The following is a 21,102-nucleotide window of genomic DNA, read 5'->3' on the forward strand; positions in this document are numbered from 1 at the left end:
ATCAAAGATAGTATAACAGAAATGAAGAATGCTTTTGATGAGTTCATTAATAGACTTGAAGTGGCAGGGGAAGAAATCAGTGAGCTTAAAGAAACGCTGATACAAACTTATAAAAATGTGTGGGATGCAAGGGAAGTAAGGCTTCAAGGAAGTCTTGCTTAAATAAGCACTCAAGGCTTCATTGAATGCTTAAGAAAATTTAAAATTAATAATCCAAGCTTCTACCTTAGGAAGTTATCAAAAGAAGAGCAAATTTAATCCAAATTAAGCAGAAGAAAAGCAGTAATAAAAATTAGAGCAGAAATCAGGGAAATTGAGAATAGCAAATCAGTAGAGAAAATCAACAAAAGCAAAATCTCGTTCTTTGAGATCAATAAAACTGATAAACATTTAGCTAGATTAAGAAAAAAGAGAAGGCCGGTGCACGGTGGCTCATGCCTGCAATGCCAGCACTTTGGGAGGCTGAGGTAGGTGGATCACTTGAGGCCAGGAGTTCAAGACCAGCCTGGCCAACATGGTGAAACACCTAAAAATACAAAAATTAGCTGGGTATGGTGGTAGGCACCTGTCATCCCAGCTACTTGGGAGGCTGAGGCAAGAGAATCACATGAACCTGGGAGGCAGAGATTGCAGTGAGCTGAGATTGCACCGTTGCACTCCAGCCTGGGCGACAGAGCAAGACTCCGTCTCAAAAAAAAAAAAAAAAAGAAGATATAAGCTACTAGTATCAAAAATGAAAGAGGGGCTGTTTCCACTGATCCCACAGACATTAAAAGGATAATAAGAGAATATTGTGAACAATTCTGTGCCCAGAAATTTGATATCCTAGGTGAAATGGACCAATTTATTTTGAAAGACACAATTTACCAAAGCTTACACAACAAGAAATAAATACTCTGAATAGGCCTATATTTATTAAATAAATTGAATCAGTCGTACTGCTCAAAACAGAATCACCAGGCCCAGATGGGTTCCTTGGTGAATTCTACCAAACATTTCAGTAAGAAATCATACCAATTACTTATAATCTATTTCAGGAAATGGAAGCTAAGGACATACTTACTAATGCATTTGGTGAGGCCATCATGAAGCTAATACTAAAATCAGACAAAGACATTATAAGGAAAGAAAGCTTTAGACCACTTGTGGTTGTTTTTTTTTTTTTTTTTTTTTTTTTTTTTTTTCGAGACAAGGTCACACTCTGTTGCCCAGGCTGGAGTGCGGTGGCAGGATCACAGCTCACTGCAGCCTCAACCTCCCGGCTCAAGCAATCTTCCCATCTCAGCACCCCCCAAGTAGCTGGGACTGCAGGCGAGCACCACCACAACACCACGCCTGGCTAATTTTTGTATATTTTGTAGTGACGAGGTTTTGCCATGTTGTCCAGGCTGGTCTTAAACTCCTCAACTCAAGCAGTCTGCCCGTGTTGGCTATTCATTATTTTTAAAAAAAGAACTCTCAGCAAACTAGGAATAGGAAGGAATTTCTTTAACTTGATAAAGAATGTACTGGGCGTGTCGGCTCACGCCTGTAATCCCAGCACTTTGGCAGGATGCTTGAGGCCAGGACTTGAGACCAGCATGGCCAATATGGTGAAACTCATCTCTACTGAAAACACAAAATTTAGCTGGGCATGGTGGCGCACGCCTGTAATCTCAGCTATGTAACTGCCAATGGGTTCACCTTGACTGCTGCCTAGGCAGCTGATTTATTGAGACAGGGGAATTGCAATAGATAATAAGTAATCCATGCAGAGCTGGCTGTGTGGGAGACTAGAGTTTTATTATTACTCAAATCAGTCTCCCCGAGCATTCGAGGATCAGAGTTTTTAAGGACAACTTGGTGGGTAAGGGGAATCCAGTGAGCCGGCAGTGCTGATTGGTCAGGTCAGCGATGATATCATAGGGAGAAGCCATCTCCATGTGCTGAGTCAGTTCCTGGGTGGGGCCAACAAGATCAAATGAGCCACTTTATTGATCTGGGTGGTACCAGCTGATCCATCAAGTACAGGGTCTGCAAAATATCTCAAGCGTGGATCTTAGGAGCAGTTTAGGGGGAGGGTCAGAATCTTGTAGTCTCCAGTTGCATGACTCGACTCCTAAACCATAATTTCTAATCTTGTGGCTAATTTGTTAGTCCAACAAAGGCAGTCTAGCCCCCAGGTAAGAAGGTGGTTTGTTTTGGGAAAGGACTGTTATCATCTTTGTTTTAAACTATAAATTAAGTTCCTCCCAAAGTTAGTTCACCCTATGCCCAAGAATGGACAAGAACAGCTTGGAGGTTAGAAGCAAGATGGAGTTGGTTAGGTCAGATCTCTTTCACTGTCTCAGTTATAATTTTGCAATGGGGATTTCAGCTACTTGGGAGGCTGAGGCATGAGAATCACTTGGACCCAGGAGGTGGAGGTTGCAGTGAACCAAGATCATGCCACAGCACTACAGATTGGGTGACAGAGTGAGACTGTCTCAAAAAAGAAAAAAAAATCTGCAAAAACTCTATAGCTAATGGGGGAAACTAGATGCTTCCCACTAAGAACAGGATCAAGGTAAGGATGTCCCCTCTCACCGTTTCTTTAAACATTGTCTTGGAAGTCCTAACTAATGTAATAAGACAAGAAAAGGAAATAAAATATATAAAAATTAGGAAGAAGTAAAACTGTTTCCAGATGAAATGATTGCCTATGTGGAAAATCCCAAAGAATCCAAAAAGAAACTCCTGGAACTAATAAGTGACTATAGTAAGGTTGCAAGATACAAGATTAATATATAAAAGTTAATTACTTTCTTATATACCAGCAGTGAACAATTGGAACTTGAAATTAAAAACCCAATGCCATTTACATTAGCATCAAAGAAAATGAAGGCTTTATGTATAAATCTAAATATATATAAGATCTGAGGAAAACCACAAGACTCTGATGAAAGAAATTAAATATCTAAATATAAATGGAGAGATAGTTCATATATGTGGATAGGAAGGCTCAATATTGTCAAGGTATCTCTTTTTCCCAACTTGATCAATAGAGTCAACATAATCCTGATTAAAATCCTAGCAGTTGGTTTCATGGATATTGAAAACTGACTCTAAAGCTTATATAGAAAAAGACCCAGAATAGCTAACACAGTATTAAAAGAGGAACAAAGCTGGAGGACTGATACCACCCCGTGTGAAGTTTTGCTATAAAGCTACAGTAATCAAGACAATGTCATATTGGTGAAAGAACAGACATGGATCAGTGGAACAGAGAACCCAGAAATAGACCCACACAAATACAATCAACTGATTTTTAACAAAGGGGCAAAGGTAATTCAATAGAGAAAGGATAGTTGTTTGAACAAATGGTACTGAAACAACTACACATCCACATACCAAAGAGAAAGAATATAGACACACACCACCTTGCACTATTCATGGAAATTAGCTCAAAGTTGATGATAGACCTTAATGTAAAATGCAAAACTATAAAACTTCTAGATGATAACATAGGAGAAAATCTAGGTAACCTTGGGTTTGGTAATGACTTTTTAGATATGAAAGAAAAGCACAATCCATGAAAGAAAAAATTGAAAAGTTGAACTTCATTAAAATTAAAAAGTTCTACTCTGCAAAAGACACCGTTAAGAGAATGAAAAAACAAGCCAAAGACTGAGAGAAAATATTTACAAAACACGTATCTGATACAGGATTGATGGTCAGGTGTGGTGGCTTACGCCTTGTAATTGCAGCACTTTGGGAGGTGGAGGTGGGAGAATCACTTGAGACCGAGAGTTCAGGACCAGCCTGGGCAACATAGAACCCATCTCTACAAGAAAAAATTAGAAAAATTAGTCAGGCATGGTGGTGTGCACCTGTAGTCCTAGTTGCTCTGGAGGCTGAGGCGGGAAGATTGCTTGAGCCCTGAAATTTGAAGTTACAGTGAGCAACTTCAGCCTGGGCAACAGAACTAGACCCTGTCTCAAAAAACAAAAAGGGACTGGTACCAAAAATAAACAAAGGAGTTAAAACTCAACAACAACAAAACAGCCTAATTAAAAAATGAGTAAAGGACTTTGAATAGACCTTTTCCCAAAAAAGTACAGAAGTGTGCAATTAGCACATGAAAAGATGGTCAACATAGCAAATAATTTTACATGATAGATTTTATGTTAAATATATTTTACCTTAAAAAATATGAGCAAAAGATCTAAATACCTCACCAAAGAAGATAATGCAGATGGCAAATAAGCATATAAAAAGATGCTCAATATCAAATGTCATTAGGGAATTCCTAATTAAAATGAGATGCCACTACATATCTATTAGAATAGCAAAAATCTAAAACACCAAATGTTGACAAGGGTGTAGAACAACAGGAACTCTTATTTATTGCTGGTGGGAATGAAAAGTGGTATGGCCACTTGGAAAACAGTCCTGTAGTAACTGATAGAATTGCTACCAGAACTCTGAACACTGCTGGCCTGCTGCTTTTCTTGTTACCACACTTCCTCAGGTATCTTTTCGGTGATATCTCTGAAAAGATAATAATATTGTTAGTGGTCATCTAATTCTAAATCAGAGTGAGATTTTTTTTTTTTTTGACTCAGAACATGTCAATAACTAATTTCTATCTTTCTTTGTTTTTTTTTTTTTTTGAGATGGAGTCTCACTCTGCCACCCAGGCTGGAGTGCAGTGGCACGATCTCAGTTCACTGCAGCCTCCGCCTCCTGGGTTTAAGTGATTCTTGTGCCTCAGCTTCCCCAGTAGCTGGGATTTCTGGTGTGCACCACTACTCCTGGCTAATTTTTGGTAGAGATGGGATTTCACCATGTTGGCCAGGCTAGTCTCAAACTCTTGACCTCAGGTGATTGGCCCACCTTGGCCTCTGAAGGTGCTGAGATTACAGGTGTGAGCCACCGCACCTGGCCTAATTTCTGTCTTTCTATCTTAGATATATAGGTTTTTGAATTTTCTTTCTTGATTCAAATTATTCTCCTAATTGATATATAAATATTTTCCATTTGCTTTCTCACTTTATTCTAAATATGGAGATTTTACTATAATTATATAAGATGGAATGGATATAGGTATATAGATGTGCATAGATCTCATAGAGGTATTTGGTTTATTAAGCAGGCTTGTTACTTGTATTTAAGTTCAGGAGGCTAGTGATTTCATATTAAAAGTCGTAGGACTAATTTGGAATATTCTGATATTCTGTTGCAAAACACGTTCATGCTTTGAATACTCATGTTTACACATAAATTGATCATGTTATTTGTCTTTTTATTAGAGAGAGAAGATTCATGAGAGATGCAAGAATATTTGTCCTCCTAAAGATACCTTTGAAAGGACTCTTCTACATACTCATGGTATGAATATGTGTTATTTGTAGATAATAAAGCATAGCATAAGTATTAGTGAATAAAATCTTTATTTCGGGACCTTATTGCCTATTATATCTATTATTTTTATTTCTAGTAAAATTTTTATAACCTATGATTATAATATTTTCTAAGAACTTCTAAGAGAAAAGTAGATCTGACAGTAGTATAATCCTTCAGTTCAACAAATATTGATTGAATATCTTTGTGCTTGGTATGTTCTTTGTTGCTTAAAAACAGATGAGTAAGCTGGACATGATGGCACATGTGTATAGTCCCAACTACTTGGGAGGCTGAGGTGGGAGGATTGCTTGAGCCTATGAGTTTGAGAACAGTAACGTAGTGATACCCTAAAGTAAATCTATAGATAAGTAAAAAGTAGCTTTGGTCCTCAAAGAACTGAAGTTCTCCTGAATGTTTAAAGAAGTAAACCAACAATTGTATCACTGTATATTAAAGAGTAAGTTCAGTGTGGTAAAGTTTTATAACGTGCCTAAATTAGCTTTAGAAGCATTCCTAGAGTTGACAGTGATTACATGTGTTTTAAAGTCGTTAGTTTGAAACATTTATGTGGGAGAAGGCATTCCAAGAAAAGGGAATAGTTTATATGTATTACATATATAATAGTTTATATATATATCTAATAGCCATAGAATAAAGAGAGAACAGAATGTTCAAGGAACTGTAAGAGTTTAATATGTTGGTTCTACTGGGAGCAAGAGATGAGACTGAAGCATAGGCAGGGGTCAGATCATGAAGAACCTTATTTGCTATGGTAAGGAATTTTACTTTTTCTGAAGACACTATAAAGCTACATAATATTTTTAACTAGGCATGATCAGATTTATGATTATACATTTATGTGAAAATAGTTGTGGATAGTGAATTATAGGATGATAATTAGACTAGAGGCAAGGAGACAGTTGGAGGCTACTGCAGTAATACAAATGAGAAATGATATTCCAGTAACAGTTACAGTGGAGATGGAGAGGAAATTAGGCCTTTAAGAAGTAACTCAGAGATTGAGGCACAGGTTTTGGTGGCCAGTTATTGGTAATGGAGCAAGATGATTCAAGGACAATTCCCAGGTTTCTTGCTTGGACAACTGGGTGGGTGACAGTGCAATTCAGTGAGAGAGGCAATATAGGAGGAGGAATTTTGAGGGAGATGGAGGCAAGTTTAGTTGCAGATTTGCAGTGAAGGACGTGCCTTTTTGGCAACCTGGAGCTCAGGTTGAAGATTTAGGCTGAAGATGTAGGTATGGTAGACATCATCATAGACAGGTATGCTGGATAATAGCATGGTAGTTGAATCCAAGGATGTTGGGTGAGATTGCCCAGGGAAGATGTGAATAGTGAGAAGAAAATGACTGGTGATGGAGCACTAATTAAGCTGTCGCATTTAAGGGGCAGACAGAAGATGAGATACCTGTGAAGGAGACAAAAAGTGGTCGGAGAGATAGGAAAGTCAACCAAGAGAGAATTGCACCTTAGAAGTTAAAGCTAGTGAGGATTTCAGAAAGTAAGAATAGTTAGTTGGTATATAATGTCAGAATAGTTCAGGGATAGATCAATTTGTATACTGAGAAGTCTCCTTTGTTTTGGCAATTAGGAGATCTTAGGGAGAGCGTTTAGGGAGATTCCAGAAACCTCAATACTATATATTAAGGAGTGAGTACAAGAGAAAGAAATGTAGACTACCAGTATTATGTCACTAGAAGATTTGAGATAGATTATTGACTACAGGGAACAGAGTGGAAGAATATTTTTTCATGGCCAGGACTAGATCAGGTAAGAGAGGCATTTGACTATCCCTGAGAGTGAGTGCTTTTGCATCTGAGGTCCTGCCCTTCCCTCAACCTGGTCCTGGCCTGGGTTTTATCATTATATGTGTGTGTGTGTGTGTGTGTGTGTGTGTGTGTGTGTGTATGTATTTTTTTTTAAATGGGAAAGAACTGAGCATGTTTATATACAGAGATAAGAGAGCTAGTACAAGGGAAGAGGCTGAAGATACCGAGATAGAGTAAACTGATTAACCAAGCTCACAGCAGAGGCAGGAGGGAATGGAGTCTAAGTGCAGAAAGGTTGGTTTTGAAGAGGAGAGTAGTACCTTATCTGAGTTTGGATTGGCAGGATGAAAGTAAAGTAGGTTCATTTGAAGATAAGTGTGTATCTCAGCCTTAAGATGTCTGAGAAGAAAATTAATATAGTATAAAAAAGCAACCTTTGATCATAAGAAATTCTGGATGGGATGGTAGATCTTTTAAACAATAAAAACAGTATTCCTACTTTAGAATTTAATTCATTTTTAAAAATTACATAACATGCCATATTCAGTCTTACCAAAACTTAAAAAGACAGCACAGCAGTCCTCAATCTTTTTGGCACCAGGGACTGGTTTTGTGGAAAACAATTTTTCCATAGACCAAGGGGTTTGGGGGGAGATAGTTTTGGGATGAACCTTTATTATGCACTTTATTTCTACTATTATTACATTGTAAAATATAATGAATAATTATACAATTCATCATAATGTAGAGTCAGTGGGAGCCCTGAGCTTATTTTCCTGGAACTAGATGGTCCCATCTTGGGGAGATGGGAGACAGTGACAGATCATCAGGCATTAGATTCTTATAAGGAGGGCACAACCTAGATCTCTGACATGTGCAGTTCACGTTAGGGTTTGTGCTCCTATGAGAACCTAGTGCCACCACTGATCTGACAGAAGGTGGAGCTCAGATGGTAATGTGAGCGATGGAGAGTGGCTGTAAATACAGATGAAGCTTTGCTTGTGCCCACTGCTCACCTCCTGCTGTGCAACCTGGTTCCTAACAGGCCGTGGATCACTACCTGTCCATGGCCTGGGGGTTGGGGACCACTGAGATAGCATAAAGCCTTGTATGTCTGATTAAAAAGATTTGAGATGTATTTAGCTGTTTTATTGCTGCTATATAATTGATTACAATTACCTGAAACATTGTTTTGTTCAGCGCTTTGCCTACTACTAGGCATATAATACGTGCTTGATAGATATTTGTTGAAGGAATAAACTTAAGTAGTTATCTGGATATGACCCAGTACAACACTGAATCTGTCAAAATGTATTTTATGGAGTTAAAATGAAAACAAGTTTTAAAAATAGTATTTTCCCTTCTTTTTTAAATAGATAAATCCAGGACAGATCTGGAGCAAGTACCTAAGGTAACAAAGCTTAAACATGAGAAAATTGCCTTATAATCTTTGATCTTTAATTTTGCCTTACAAGCAGATTTCATTTGGCTTTTTTTTTTTTGACGCTTTGGCTACTTTGTCTCTTGTGGGGCTGTGTTGCATCACTTTCTTCTTTCTTTCTCATTCTTTTCTTTTTTTCTTTCTTCTGTCTTTCTGTCTTTTCTTTCTTTCTGTCTTTGTCTTTCTTTCTGCTTTTCTTTTCTTTCTCTTACTTATTTTGAGACAGAATCTTGCTCCGTCTCGCAGGCTGGAGCGCAGTGGTGCGATCTCAGTTCACTGTAACCTCTGCCTCCTGGGTTCCAGTGATTCTCCTGCCTCAGCATCCTAAGTAGCTGGGATTACAGGTGCATGTCACCATGCCCAGCTACTTTTTTTGTTTTGTATTTTTAGTAGAGACGGAGTTTCACTGTGTTGGCCAGGCTGGTCTTGAACTCCTGATTTCAAGTGATCCGTCCACCTCGGCCTCCCAACGTGCTGGGATTACAGGTGTGAGCCACCACACCTGGCCTTTTTTTTTTTTAATGAAGAAATGTTTTTAATTGACAAATAAAAATGATGTATATTTATGGTGTTTTTTCTCTTTTGCATCATCAGTCTCTTTCTCATCACTGAAACCTACAAATATTTTAAAATCTTTCCATTAAAAAAATTTTGCTGATCATTCAACCTCTTCAAATTATTAAGAGATACTTACTTTGTATGAAAAATATTGTCGAGATGTATAATAGATCCATTTTTTTCTGGGAAGAGAGTCGATTACCTTCATCACATTCTCAAATAGGTCTGTGACAGTTGTTCTTTAGGGTAAGAGAAAATGAAAGACACAAAAAAGGGAGAAGGATATCATTTATATCATTTATTTGATCCTACAAAATAAAATTCAAAGTTTGTCATTTAAGGTCAATGTTCCCTTTCGTGTAATCTTTACACATTCTTTACTTCAGCCAAACTTTTTTTGATGGCTCTGTGCTTTATTTACACTGTTTCTTGATCCTGGAAGACTTTTCCCTCATCTTCCCATATCTAATTCTCTATAATCTTTTGCTTAAAATGGCAGCTTTACATGGGTACTTTCTTGTTCTTTCCAACAGAAGATAATTGGCCCTTTTGCCAAATTCCCATAACATTTTATCTGGGACTCTTCCCTCATCCCTCTGCTACCCCTTTAAGGATTTGTCCCTCTTCTCCTTATAAGATTTTTTTTTTTTTTTGAAGCAGAGTCTCTATCACCCAGGCTGGAGTGCAGTGGCACAATCTCGGCTCACTGCAACCTCCGCCTCCCAGGTTCATGCAATTCTGTTACCTCAGCCTCCTGAGTAGCTGGGATTACAGGTGCCTGCTACCACGCCTGGCTAATTTTAGTATTTTTAGAAGAGACAGGGTTTTGCCACGTTGGCCAGGCTAGGCTGGTCTCAAACTTCTGACTTAAGTGATCCGCCCACCTGGCCTCCAAAAGTGCTGGGATTACAAGCATGAACCACCAGTCCCGGTCTCCTTATAATATTTTATATACATATTTTATCACATCCCTTGGATTGAAGCTCCGTAAGGTTGGGGTCTCTTTACTAAATTATCTTTGTTTCTCCCTCAGTGCCTAGCATCAGAAATAGTAAATATTTATTGAATTAATCAATACTTTTAGTTATAATACCAAAGCAGGGATTAGAAAATTTACTCATGTCTCTAGTTAGATTTTTTTCTACCATATTCATTCTAATTTTTGTATATAGGTAAAATAAATCAGTAAATAAAATATAGTATATAAATAAATACATAAATTGATTAAACCATGTTTTAGGCCCTATGCTAGGTGCTAGAGATACAAAAATAAGCTATAAATTTAACCCTGCAGGAACATATGGTCTCCAGAGGGAGATATGCATACTAAATAAATAATTTCTATAAAGTATGAGGTAAATAATTAAGTATGCATGATATATTTGTGTTCAGAGATGGGAGTCATTATGTCATGCGCAAGGACACATTTGCCCTTTTGATTGGGTCATGTTCTTCAGGAAGATGTACAAGAAAAGGCATTCTAGGCTAGAAGTATGTATATAAAGATATGCATACTTTATGTATTAATACATGCATTGTAAAAAGAGTAAGAGTATGGAAGAGAATTGAATATTGCTAGAGTGTAATGGGTAAATCGTGGGAGTGACAAGATACAAAGAGGTAAGTGGTCCCAGAAAAACAATGAAGGATTTTGGATGCCATTCTAAATAGTTTGGTCTGTGGGTCATGCGAATCTACTGAGAGTTTTAAACAGGGAAGTTAATACAGTTATACTTGACATTTTAGAGGAGTATCTCTAACAGTAGTATAGGGGATAGATTAGGGAAGGATATCAGTAAATAGCTATTGAAGAGCTGAATTACTAAATGCTGTGGAGATACAGGAAAGCAGAGATTCAAGGTATATTTACAAAATATAACGGGTAGGCCTTATTGCCTGGCTGGTCGTGATATGTAAGGGAAAAGTAGTCTATTCATAAAATTGAATTTGTTTTGGTTTTAATATTTATTGTATGCTTAATCTAAACTAATTTTAAAACAATTTTGAGCAGGAGAAAATAGAAATATAGGTTAAAGAAATTGATATTTGGCATTTTAAAAAACTATCAGTAGGAAATAATGTGGAGATTTTAGGATAAGTATTATATCTGCCTCTGGTATGTACCTGTAGGACTGCATTAGTGAGTATGATCATGTAGTAATAGAATGACCATCTCCACTGGTAAAGGCAAAAAACATTTTGTATCTTTTATGAGTATTTTAAGCTTGGTGAGAAATTTACACATTTTTCTTATAGATATTTGTGTAAATAACTCAAGCGTTATCACTTGCTTTTGCTATTCATACTCAAGATCCACGTTAATTTTGTTTAATGATCATGATGTTAGAGATAATGGGTATAAAGAAAATACTAATCTAATTGAGGGAAATGCATTTTTTTAATAGATTTTTATGAAACCAGATTTTGCCTTGGATGATTCCTTAACTTTTAATTCAGTTTTACCATGGTCTCATTTTAATACTGCTGGTGGAAAAGGAAATCGTGATGCAGCTTCCTCAAAGTTGCTTCAAGAAAAGGTAATTTCTTTTTGACTTCTTCCATGTAGGAAACTGTTCTAGTTAAGCAGTACTGTTTGCATGGGTTCAGATTTAGTTATTTAGTAAGCTGTACTTTTAAATTCATTTTTGTTGTTACTGATAACTATAAGCCTCCCAATCTTAACTAATTAACAGTATTTTGGTTCAATGGAACAGAAGTTGTGCAGATGAACAAGGAAAAACTTACTATGTGAGTGCTTCTTACCTGAAAGAGCAGTTGATGGAATTTTAGTTGAAAGGATATTATTAGCTAACACAATAAATTGCTTTGCATTTATCCCAGATATTTTATTTACATATTGGCTAATTTTATTTATTTTTATTTTTATTTTTTTGAGACGTAGTCTCACTCTGTTGCCCAGGCTGGAGTGCGGTGGCACGATCTCCACTCACTGCAACCTCCACCTCCTGGGTTCAAGCAATTCTCCTTCCTCAGCCTCCCAAGTAGCTGGGACTACAGGTGCACGCCACCATGCTTGGCTAATTTTTTGTATTTTTAGTAGAGATGGGGTTTCACCATGTTGGCCAGGCTGGTCTCGAACTCCTGACCTCATGATCCGCCCACCTTGGCCTCCCAAAGTGCTGAGATTACAGATGTGAGCAACCATGCCCAGCCCCACATTGGCTAATTTTATAAGAATGATTTAAAGCACAGAAAACCAATGTTTTCCGAGGTACTGTTTTTCATTTTCACCTAGGGATGATTATTTTGAAACAAAAATATCTTAAAGAATACAATATTCCTGTTGTTTTTGTAGCTTTGCAAAGCCTAGTCTTTTACATGTTACTAGTCAGTTCTTTACATTTTACAATGTTCTATAGTCCAAAAGTCAACACCTTGAAAGTCATTTAATATTTAGACCTTTAAATATAATTTACTTATCAAGAATCTTCTAAAGACATTTGATCTCTGTTCTTTCTTAGCATTCAGTTTAGAGCTCGTCTAAAACTGAAGGTAGTTCTTAAAATGAGAGGTAGTGATTTTGTTTTACTTTAGTGATATCCCCTGGCAATCTGAAAGCTTGTCTCAGGAAGACATCAATAAATTAGGTTCAGTCCTCGTCAGAAACTGAAGAAAAGACTAGCTTGGGGAGGAGAGAAGAAGAAATGTTGGGAAGGAATCATGAGTATTCCTTTTGTCACAATTGAAAATGAAAATGAGCTTTTTCCTTTGGCAACATTTTCACCTATAAAAAGGTTTCTCCGTGCATAAGAACAAATCGATAAATCTGATGAAAACCATGGGTTTAGAGACATAGGCTTGCTCAAGACACAGACTTTCATATTCTAAGTATATGCCCTGAGAGAATAATACCTTAAAAAGCAAAAGCCAGTAAAAGTCTCATCAATCTATACAGGTACTTTTAATACAGATAATTTAAAAATTATTTCCTTTATAGCATTTTAATAGGAAATAAACTATAAAAATGTTATTTCTTGAAAAGAGTAAATCAATGGATTATTGAAAATTCAAAAAATCTTTGAGACTCAAATGCTTTTCTTATGCTGAATGTTTAAAGTGACTAAAGTAATGGAAATTTTTTTTTATTTGTAAATTGCAGAATCAGATTTGCTATATTTACATTCTGACTCCTTTTCGTTCTGCTCTGTTCTTAGAATAGGAATAGAAGACAGGATTCCAAGAGAGCACTTTCAAACTCCTTTTATGATGGACAACAGCTGGTTTATCGTGTTCGCTTTAAAGAGCAAGGATGCTATGACTAGAACTAAAGAAATTCATATTCTATTATACATGCAAAGTGCTGGTCTGCAGTAAAATAAGGAGTTTGCACTGGAATGCAAATCACTGCACTGCTTACTTCATTAAGAAAGTCTGAAAAAAATACAGTGTGTTTAATGATGTAGTTGATTTACTTTCTAGCAAAATTCTTTATTTTGTTATGGCCCTGTTAAACAGTCCACAGATTGGCAGCAGCATATAAATCAGATTCTGGGTAGCACTGTTCTAAAGTTATCTATTCTCCATTTAGTATTCTGGGAATTGAGTCCATGTTACCTTGCAATTTACCCTAGTACATTTGTGCCCATTTTGCTTTTTTAGTGAATAAATGAACAGCCATATTGAAGATGAAAGAGCAAAAGGGCATACACTCAAGATTTAAACTATGGAAAAATTTCTTGTTTGTAACCTATTTAGATATTGTAAGATTATTGAAGGAGCATTATTGAAGATATGAATGATACTCTGTGTTTCCTTAGGGAAACAGATTTGATGACCAAATAGTTTCTTCTAATCTTATGAGACCTAAATGTTGAAAGTTCATTAACCCTTTGAAATGATGAATGATCCCAAGACATTCAGAGATAATGCCCGAAGTCTGAGCTGTGGGTTAAAAAATCTCAAAGTAAAAAAATGGGTGAATAATGGAAAGATAATATAGCTTAAAAAGGCATATGCAGTTAGGAAGAAAAGGCAAAACAAGTTTTAGAAGTCCATATTTGAAATTTAGAAAGCATTTTAAATATATATTACCATAAGAATTAATCTTGGTAGTGCTACTAATAAAATATATGTGAGCTAATTGTTTAAGGTGTTTGTCGAACTTTTAAGAGGAAAATTTGTTGGAAATAAACTGAATTTTACAAATTGATAAAAGAATCACTTTTGAAATGTAAAATAAGCAGCCTGAAAAAAATCCAAATGAATTATAGTACCTTATCTATAATTTGTGACTGAACCATCAGTCAATCTTGGATTATTCAGCATTTTGAGGCAGAATGGTATAATAGAAACAGCTTCAGTTTTTCAGTCAGAGATATACCAACATTCTAGTTTTGCTACTTAGTAACTACATGACTCTCTGTGTTTCCTCATCTGTAAAATGATAATAATAATACCTATATTTCAAGATTGTTAAAATTAGAAAAATTAGATGTGTATAAAATACCTGTCCCTAATCCATAGGAGGAGGTCAATAAATGGAAGGTATAAACATCTATTTAGCCAGATAAATGATGTGTGATGATGTTGGGGGCTAAGGAGATCATTCTCTTTATCTCAGATCTTAGAACATCTGAAACTGGAATTGTAATTTGAGATGTCTGTGGGGTACTCTTTTAGAAAGCAGTTGGTGTTTGGAAGGTGGTAATGACAGGAACAGAGGAGGAAAGTAAATGACCTTGTACTCTTTTGTCTTATATTTATATCTGTGGGCCGTACCCTTTATCTTCCTTCCATTTTGTTGTGCCCAATTTCAAGGATCTCACAATCAAACAATTCACACAATGGAATTTAAAGTATGTGTAGAATTCTTTTATCATTGTCATAAAGTATTTGGATAATCAAGGAAGGTATGCTCATAGTACTTCGTATTTTTTTTCCTTCCCTTTTAAGCTGAGCCATTATCTGGATATTGTGGAAGTAAACATTGCTCACCAGATCTCTCTACGTTCAGAAGCATTTTTTCATGCAATGACCTCTCAACACGAGTTGCAGGACTACCTCAAGAAAACTTCCCAGGCTGTAAAAATGCTTCGAGATAAAATTGCACAGATTGATGAAGTAATGTGTGAAGGATCACTCCACATTTTAAGACTGGCACTTACCAGAAATAATTGTGTTAAAGTATACAATAAGCTGAAGTTAATGGCCACTGTACACCAGACTCAGCCTACAGTACAGGTGTTATTATCTACTTCTGAATTTGTTGGAGCATTGGACTTAATAGCAACAACGCAAGAGGTTCTACAGCAGGAACTTCAGGGCATTCACAGTTTCCGGTATGTCCATTAAGTAAGCCACTAGAAATAATGTTAGAAATTTTTAAAGGATAAAATTTAGCATGTAATGTTAAAAGTGTGAATGTATTCAAAGTTAAATGGATATTTTTTCTTCCAGATTGATCATTTGTTTAATAATGTTATTCTGATATTATAGTATTAGCAAAACAAAAACCATAAGGAATAATATTTTCAGAGACATTTGGATGGAGAAGCAAAATTAAAATTTCTAGGAGATGAGATAAATGCAAGGCCAGTCACAACATTAACATTTTGAAAATGTTGAAATAGCTTTGTGTCACAATGGTAGGTCAAGGTGGAGAGAATACCAGTATATTTAAAATTAAGTTTGTGTTGAAAGCCTTTAATAGATTTAAAATTGAATAATTATTAAAATTCATTTCTGATTTGCAGTCTGTTTATCAAATTGCAAAATAAATCCACGTGGTGATAGAAAAGACCCAATTTCTCCTGTTGTGATTTTGAAAATACCTTAGGTTTTAGGTATTTTATATGAAATCATTCCAAAGTGTTTATTTTATAGACTAATTGCAAGCCATCAAAATTTCGTTCCATTAAGCAGGCTTGCAGTATCCTTGTAGAAGTTCCTATCTGCTGGGAAAACCATCAAAGCCACGTACTAGTAAGTGACTGTAAAGTTTTATGGAAGATGTGCTCTGTAACTTAATCCATTATGGAAAAGTTAGCTTCAAAATACATTTATTTTAATTGAATTATAAATCTTATTGACTGAAGATATGTAATTGGAATGTTTAGGATATATTTTTAAAGCTGAAACCAAATTTAATTAGATGAACAATTGATTCATTCAGTTAAGGTATGGCTGTTGAGCATCTATTACATGTCAAGTACCAGACAGAATGAATACTGGGAATATAGTCATGAATAAAGTAGAGATGTTCAGTGCTCTAAAAGTCTCTACAATTTATTTGGCATGGGGAAGGAAGCAGACAAATTACTGCATAGTTATGATATAGTGTAATACAGTGTGATGAATGGAAAGATTGCTGTGGAGCTCTGACCTTAGGGGTGGAACCTAATCCAGACTTGGATGGTTATAGAAAACATTCTGAGTCACAAACCTCTTTGAGAATCCATTGAAAGCTACTGTTGGACCATCTTTCCACAAAAATATACCTGTACATAAAATTTTGCAATCAATTTTGGGTGATTCATGGTTTTTTGAAGTCTACTTTGAATTTCCCAGCATGGAACCCAGGGCAACTAATTTTTAATTTTTCTTTCACCTTTGAAATTATAAGGATTTATCTTCTTTGAATTTGTATGTCGTATGTATTTTTTCAATAAATGTCAATTTTGTCATTGCCTTAGAAAAATGGATTCTATAATGACAGAAGCTGTGTTTTTAACTTATCACTTACTGTATAATATCATGAGTGTTGATGAATATTGGGAGCCAGTATCCCATAGATAGTACAGAGCTGAGAAATAGAATCAAAGATTGAATGCTGCCTTGGCAAACACAAATTCTCAAACTGTTCTAATTTTTACCTCAAAGTTCATGCAGTTTACTTTTACTTTCCTTGACTCATAAGTTTATGGTCAATACTCACGAAAAGTAATTTTAAGAAGAGGGTTGGATATTTATTTATTCTCAGCAGTTTATGATTTATTGGGTTACAGAATAAAAATTTTATAATCTTGTATTTATTATGAGCTCAAGGAAGAGCTTACCTTTGTTTTCAACCTTAATTTTTTTGTTTGTACCTTAACTCAAAGTGTAAAATATTCTTCATTTAAAAATGTCTATTATTTATGTATGTATGTATCTCGAGACACGGTTTTTGCTCTGTTGCCCAGGCTAGAGTGCAGTGGTGTGCTCTCAGCTCACTGCAACCTCTGCCCCCACCCCCAGTCCCCTGCTACCCTGTTAACTCCCCACCCACCACCAGCTCAAGCCATTCTCTCACCTCAGCCTCCTGAGTAGATGGGATTAAAAACACACACCACCATGCCCAGCTAATTTTTTTTTTGGAGATGGAGTCTAGCTCTGTCACCCAGGCTGGAGTGCAGTGGCACGATCTCGGTTCACTGCAACCTCCGCCTCCTGGGTTCAAGCGATTCTCCTGCCTCAGCTCCCGAGTAGCTGGGATTACAGGCTCCCGCCACTGTGCCCAGCTAATTTTTGTATTTTTAGTAGAGACGGGGTTTCACCACATTGGCCAGGCTGGTCTCGAACTCCTGACCTCAAGTGATCTGTCCATCTCGGCCTCCCAAAGTGCTGGGATTACAAGTGTGAGCTACCGCGCCTGGCCTGATTTTTATTTTTAGTAGAGACGGGGTCTTGCCTTGTTACCCAGGCTGGTCTCGACTTCTTGAGCACACGCCATCTGCCTTCCTCGGTTTCGCAGAGTGCTGTGATTACAGGCATTAGCCACCGTGCTCAGCCAAAAATGTTTATGATTTTTAAAAAGACTTTCAGATGTTCTCATTTTCTACATCTTGCTCAATATCTTTATATTTTTTTTAGACCACATGTGTAAAGAGTGTTATTTCTTCATGTAAAACATTTCTGTAAAGTTTCCTATCAAATGTCAGTTCCAATATGTTTATAACTATTTAAAAGTTTGGTATCAGAACTTGAGTCTCCAACTTCTAATAAACATATAGCAAATTATTTTCAAAAACAAAAGTACTCTAAAAGAAAATGTTTTTGTAGTCAAGGAAGAATACTGAATCATACGTGAAGTAATTTAAGACTTGTTATTATAACCCCATTCTTTTGTTTGTGTTTTGTTTTAAATTTGTGTCAAATCCTATATGATGATTTACTTCTTGATTTTATCTTTCCTTTTGCTAAAGGTTGTTAAATATTAACATTAGTTACTTTCTTATATAGTTTCACAGATATTTTTAAGGCCATTTAACTTTATTTAGAAGCATAAGAATTAGTTTTAGATGCTTTATAGATTGATTTTTATCCAGTAAAATATGTATTAGAGGTCTTTTATGGTAACATAAGCATTAGGTTATAAGCTGTTCTCCTTAGTTTATTAGAATAATTATACTCTCCCATTAGGAAATAAGAAATATTCTACTTGCATTTCACACTCTTTTGTCTTTTTTATATCAGAGTCCATATTTTAGTCATTTCGTGGGCCATATACTAAGCATAGGGTCTTACTTGAAATAAGAAATCTTTCAGTAGGACAAGCAAAGGACTCTTTTGAATTTATTTGTTAATAGTTTTTCCATTTTATGAATCTTAGTCCAAGTTTTGCTTTTGGCTGTAATGTTCTTTGTATTGCTTTTTAAAAATGCTCTATTTCATATATATATGCAGTCTTGCCCTGTCACCCAGGCTGGTGGAGTGCAATGGTGCGATCATAGCTCAACTGTAGCCTTGAACTCCTGGGCTCAAGTGATCCTCCTGCCCTAGCCTCCTGGGTAGCTAGGACTATAGGTCTGTGCCACCATGCCAGGCTAATTTTTAAATTTTTTTGTAGAGATAAGGTCTTGCTATGTTGCCCAGACTGATTCTATTGCTTTTAAAGGGAACTTTCATACCAAAATTTTCCAGTAGTTAAACTACCACAAATGCAAATCTCTGTTTTCAAAAGGGAATTTTAATAGTTTTGTCTGCCATTTTTCTGTGTACTATTAACCTAACATCACATTTTTTCTAGTCATTAGTAGCAAATAATGCTTATGTATGTCTTCTTTTTTCTCATTCCTTCTATATTTTTTGACTTTGAAATTATTTTTCGTGTAAACTTTTTTGGTGACTTCTGAGCTCCCAGACCACCTCGTTTATATTCTCTAATGAAATTTTACAGTCTCCTACCATGTTTTATCATGGTTTGTGTTTTTATTTTAAATCTTTCTATCGGGCTTTGAATTTAAATGTCTTGGACAAGAGCTATGTTGTACACATCTTAATACGTATTTGTGAAATCTGTGAATTATTCAGTATATTACCAAATGTATCTTGACACTTTATTCCACTCTTTTTTTTCCTGTCTATAATCATTGTCCCTAATTTCCCATTTATAGTCTATATGACTATAGTTCTTAATCCTGGCTGCATAATAAAATCTCCAGAAGAGCTTTTAAAAAAGTGTGTCACACCTCACCCAAGCCAATTAAGTCAGACTTTCTAGAGGTTAAGGCTTGAGCATCTGTATTTTTTTGAAGGCTCTCTGGGAGATTCTAATGTGCACCATAATTGAGAAGCCTGGTTTATAACTACTGTTGGATACTCAACTTTTTCTTGATGTGTAATTAAAGTGGTAGCATCTTCCTACATAAATTTGTTCTTTCTAAAACAAAATTTTCAACTAACACACCTTCCTGTCTCTATTCAAAGAGGTTTCTACTAATGGATTTGGGGGTATGATGTATCTGTATAAGTTCCAAGTTTGATTTCCTCTCTTCAGAACTTGAAGGGTAATTTTGACTCATTGCATAACTCATAATTATTATAATTCCTTTGTACATTTGTTGAATTTATAAATTTAAAAAACTTTGAATGATTTTACTGCCTGAATTGTTGCAAAATTGGGTAATTTTAATTATTAGGACATAAATTTTTTTTTTTTTTGAGAGGGAGTGTCGCTGTGTTGTCCAGGCTGGAGTGCAGTGGTGCAATCTCAGCTCACTGCAAGCTCCGCCTCCCAGATTCATGCCATTCTCCTGCCTCAGCCTCCTGAGTAGCTGGGACTACAGGCACCCGCCACCACACCTGGCTAATTTTTTGTATTTTTAGTAGAAACAGGGTTTCACCGTGTTAGCCAGGATGGTCTCGATCTCCTGACCTTGTGATCTGCCCGCCTTGGCCTCCCAAAGTGCTGGGATTACAGGTGTGAGCCACTGTGCCTGGCCGGGATATAAATATTTTTAATCATTACATATGAAATGAAATTTTGTTATCTATTACCAATAAAAATGATAATCATTGAAACAATATATATCATTTATATACTAATTTAACTAAAAGTATTGCTGAGGCTGATGCTTAAGCAGATGTAGTACAGAAGTCTCATTATGAGCCCAAGAATGCATTTGAATGTTGATATCTTGCAGGTTTTGATAAAGAAAATCTTTAGTTACCTTGAAACTTAGTGCTGTAGTGTTGTTATTTGCTCTTATTGTAAAGCTTTGTGTAGAAACTCTTAGTTTTCATCATTGTTGTTAACACTGTTTTCCTACTACTTCATACCATGATTACTACCACCGCCATTCTACAACAGAGGACATATATTGAATACTTGAGTATTCTGTACCAGATACTGTGCTAAGTATATTGACATTGCCCACTCCCCAAAAAACTATGAGATAGGGAATGTTACCCACACTTTACAGATAGAAAAACTGAGGTCATATAGCAAGTTGAGTAACAGTACAGTAGAGATTCAACTTGGGTCTCACTGGGCTTGAGAGCTATGCTTTTTAATATATTTGTTTGAGGATCTTATAGGGCCTCAAATAGATCACTCTGAATGTCAATACTAATTTAATTGTACAAACTGTGGGCAATTGAGCTGTAGGTTTGCTCAGCAGCCAGGAGCTACCATATTAATGGATTTTGGCTTAGAAATTACTGCAGCTAGCTTGTTTTCTCCTTGTAAGCCTTTTTTTGTTTAGTTTTGAAAGAAAAGATGCGAAACACTCAG

General features: G+C 36.0%; 1 protein-coding gene across 7 annotated transcripts in view; it reads left to right on the plus strand.

Annotated features, from left to right (window-relative positions):
* The window catches only part of VPS54 (VPS54 subunit of GARP complex), a 137,748-nt gene that overhangs the window by 42,682 nt on the left and 73,964 nt on the right, over window positions 1-21,102 (plus strand). For 6 of the 7 annotated variants that reach the window (XR_004252373.2, XM_032178180.2, XM_032178181.2 and 3 more), the window contains exons 4-7: window positions 5,271-5,349; window positions 8,527-8,561; window positions 11,555-11,686; window positions 15,063-15,448. Coding sequence is in view for 6 of the 7 variants with exons in the window: in XM_032178180.2 (XP_032034071.1) it covers window positions 5,271-5,349; window positions 8,527-8,561; window positions 11,555-11,686; window positions 15,063-15,448 (632 nt within the window). In the remaining variant the exon portion in view is untranslated. Of the gene's footprint in view, window positions 1-5,270; window positions 5,350-8,526; window positions 8,562-11,554; window positions 11,687-13,434; window positions 14,966-15,062; window positions 15,449-21,102 lie in introns of those variants that run through there. The other variant, XM_032178183.2, reaches the window with a different exon arrangement.

Source organism: Hylobates moloch, unplaced genomic scaffold, assembly GCF_009828535.3.
Source record: "Hylobates moloch isolate HMO894 unplaced genomic scaffold, HMol_V3 SCAFFOLD_15, whole genome shotgun sequence".
In the NCBI taxonomy this organism is placed as follows: domain Eukaryota; kingdom Metazoa; phylum Chordata; class Mammalia; order Primates; family Hylobatidae; genus Hylobates; species Hylobates moloch.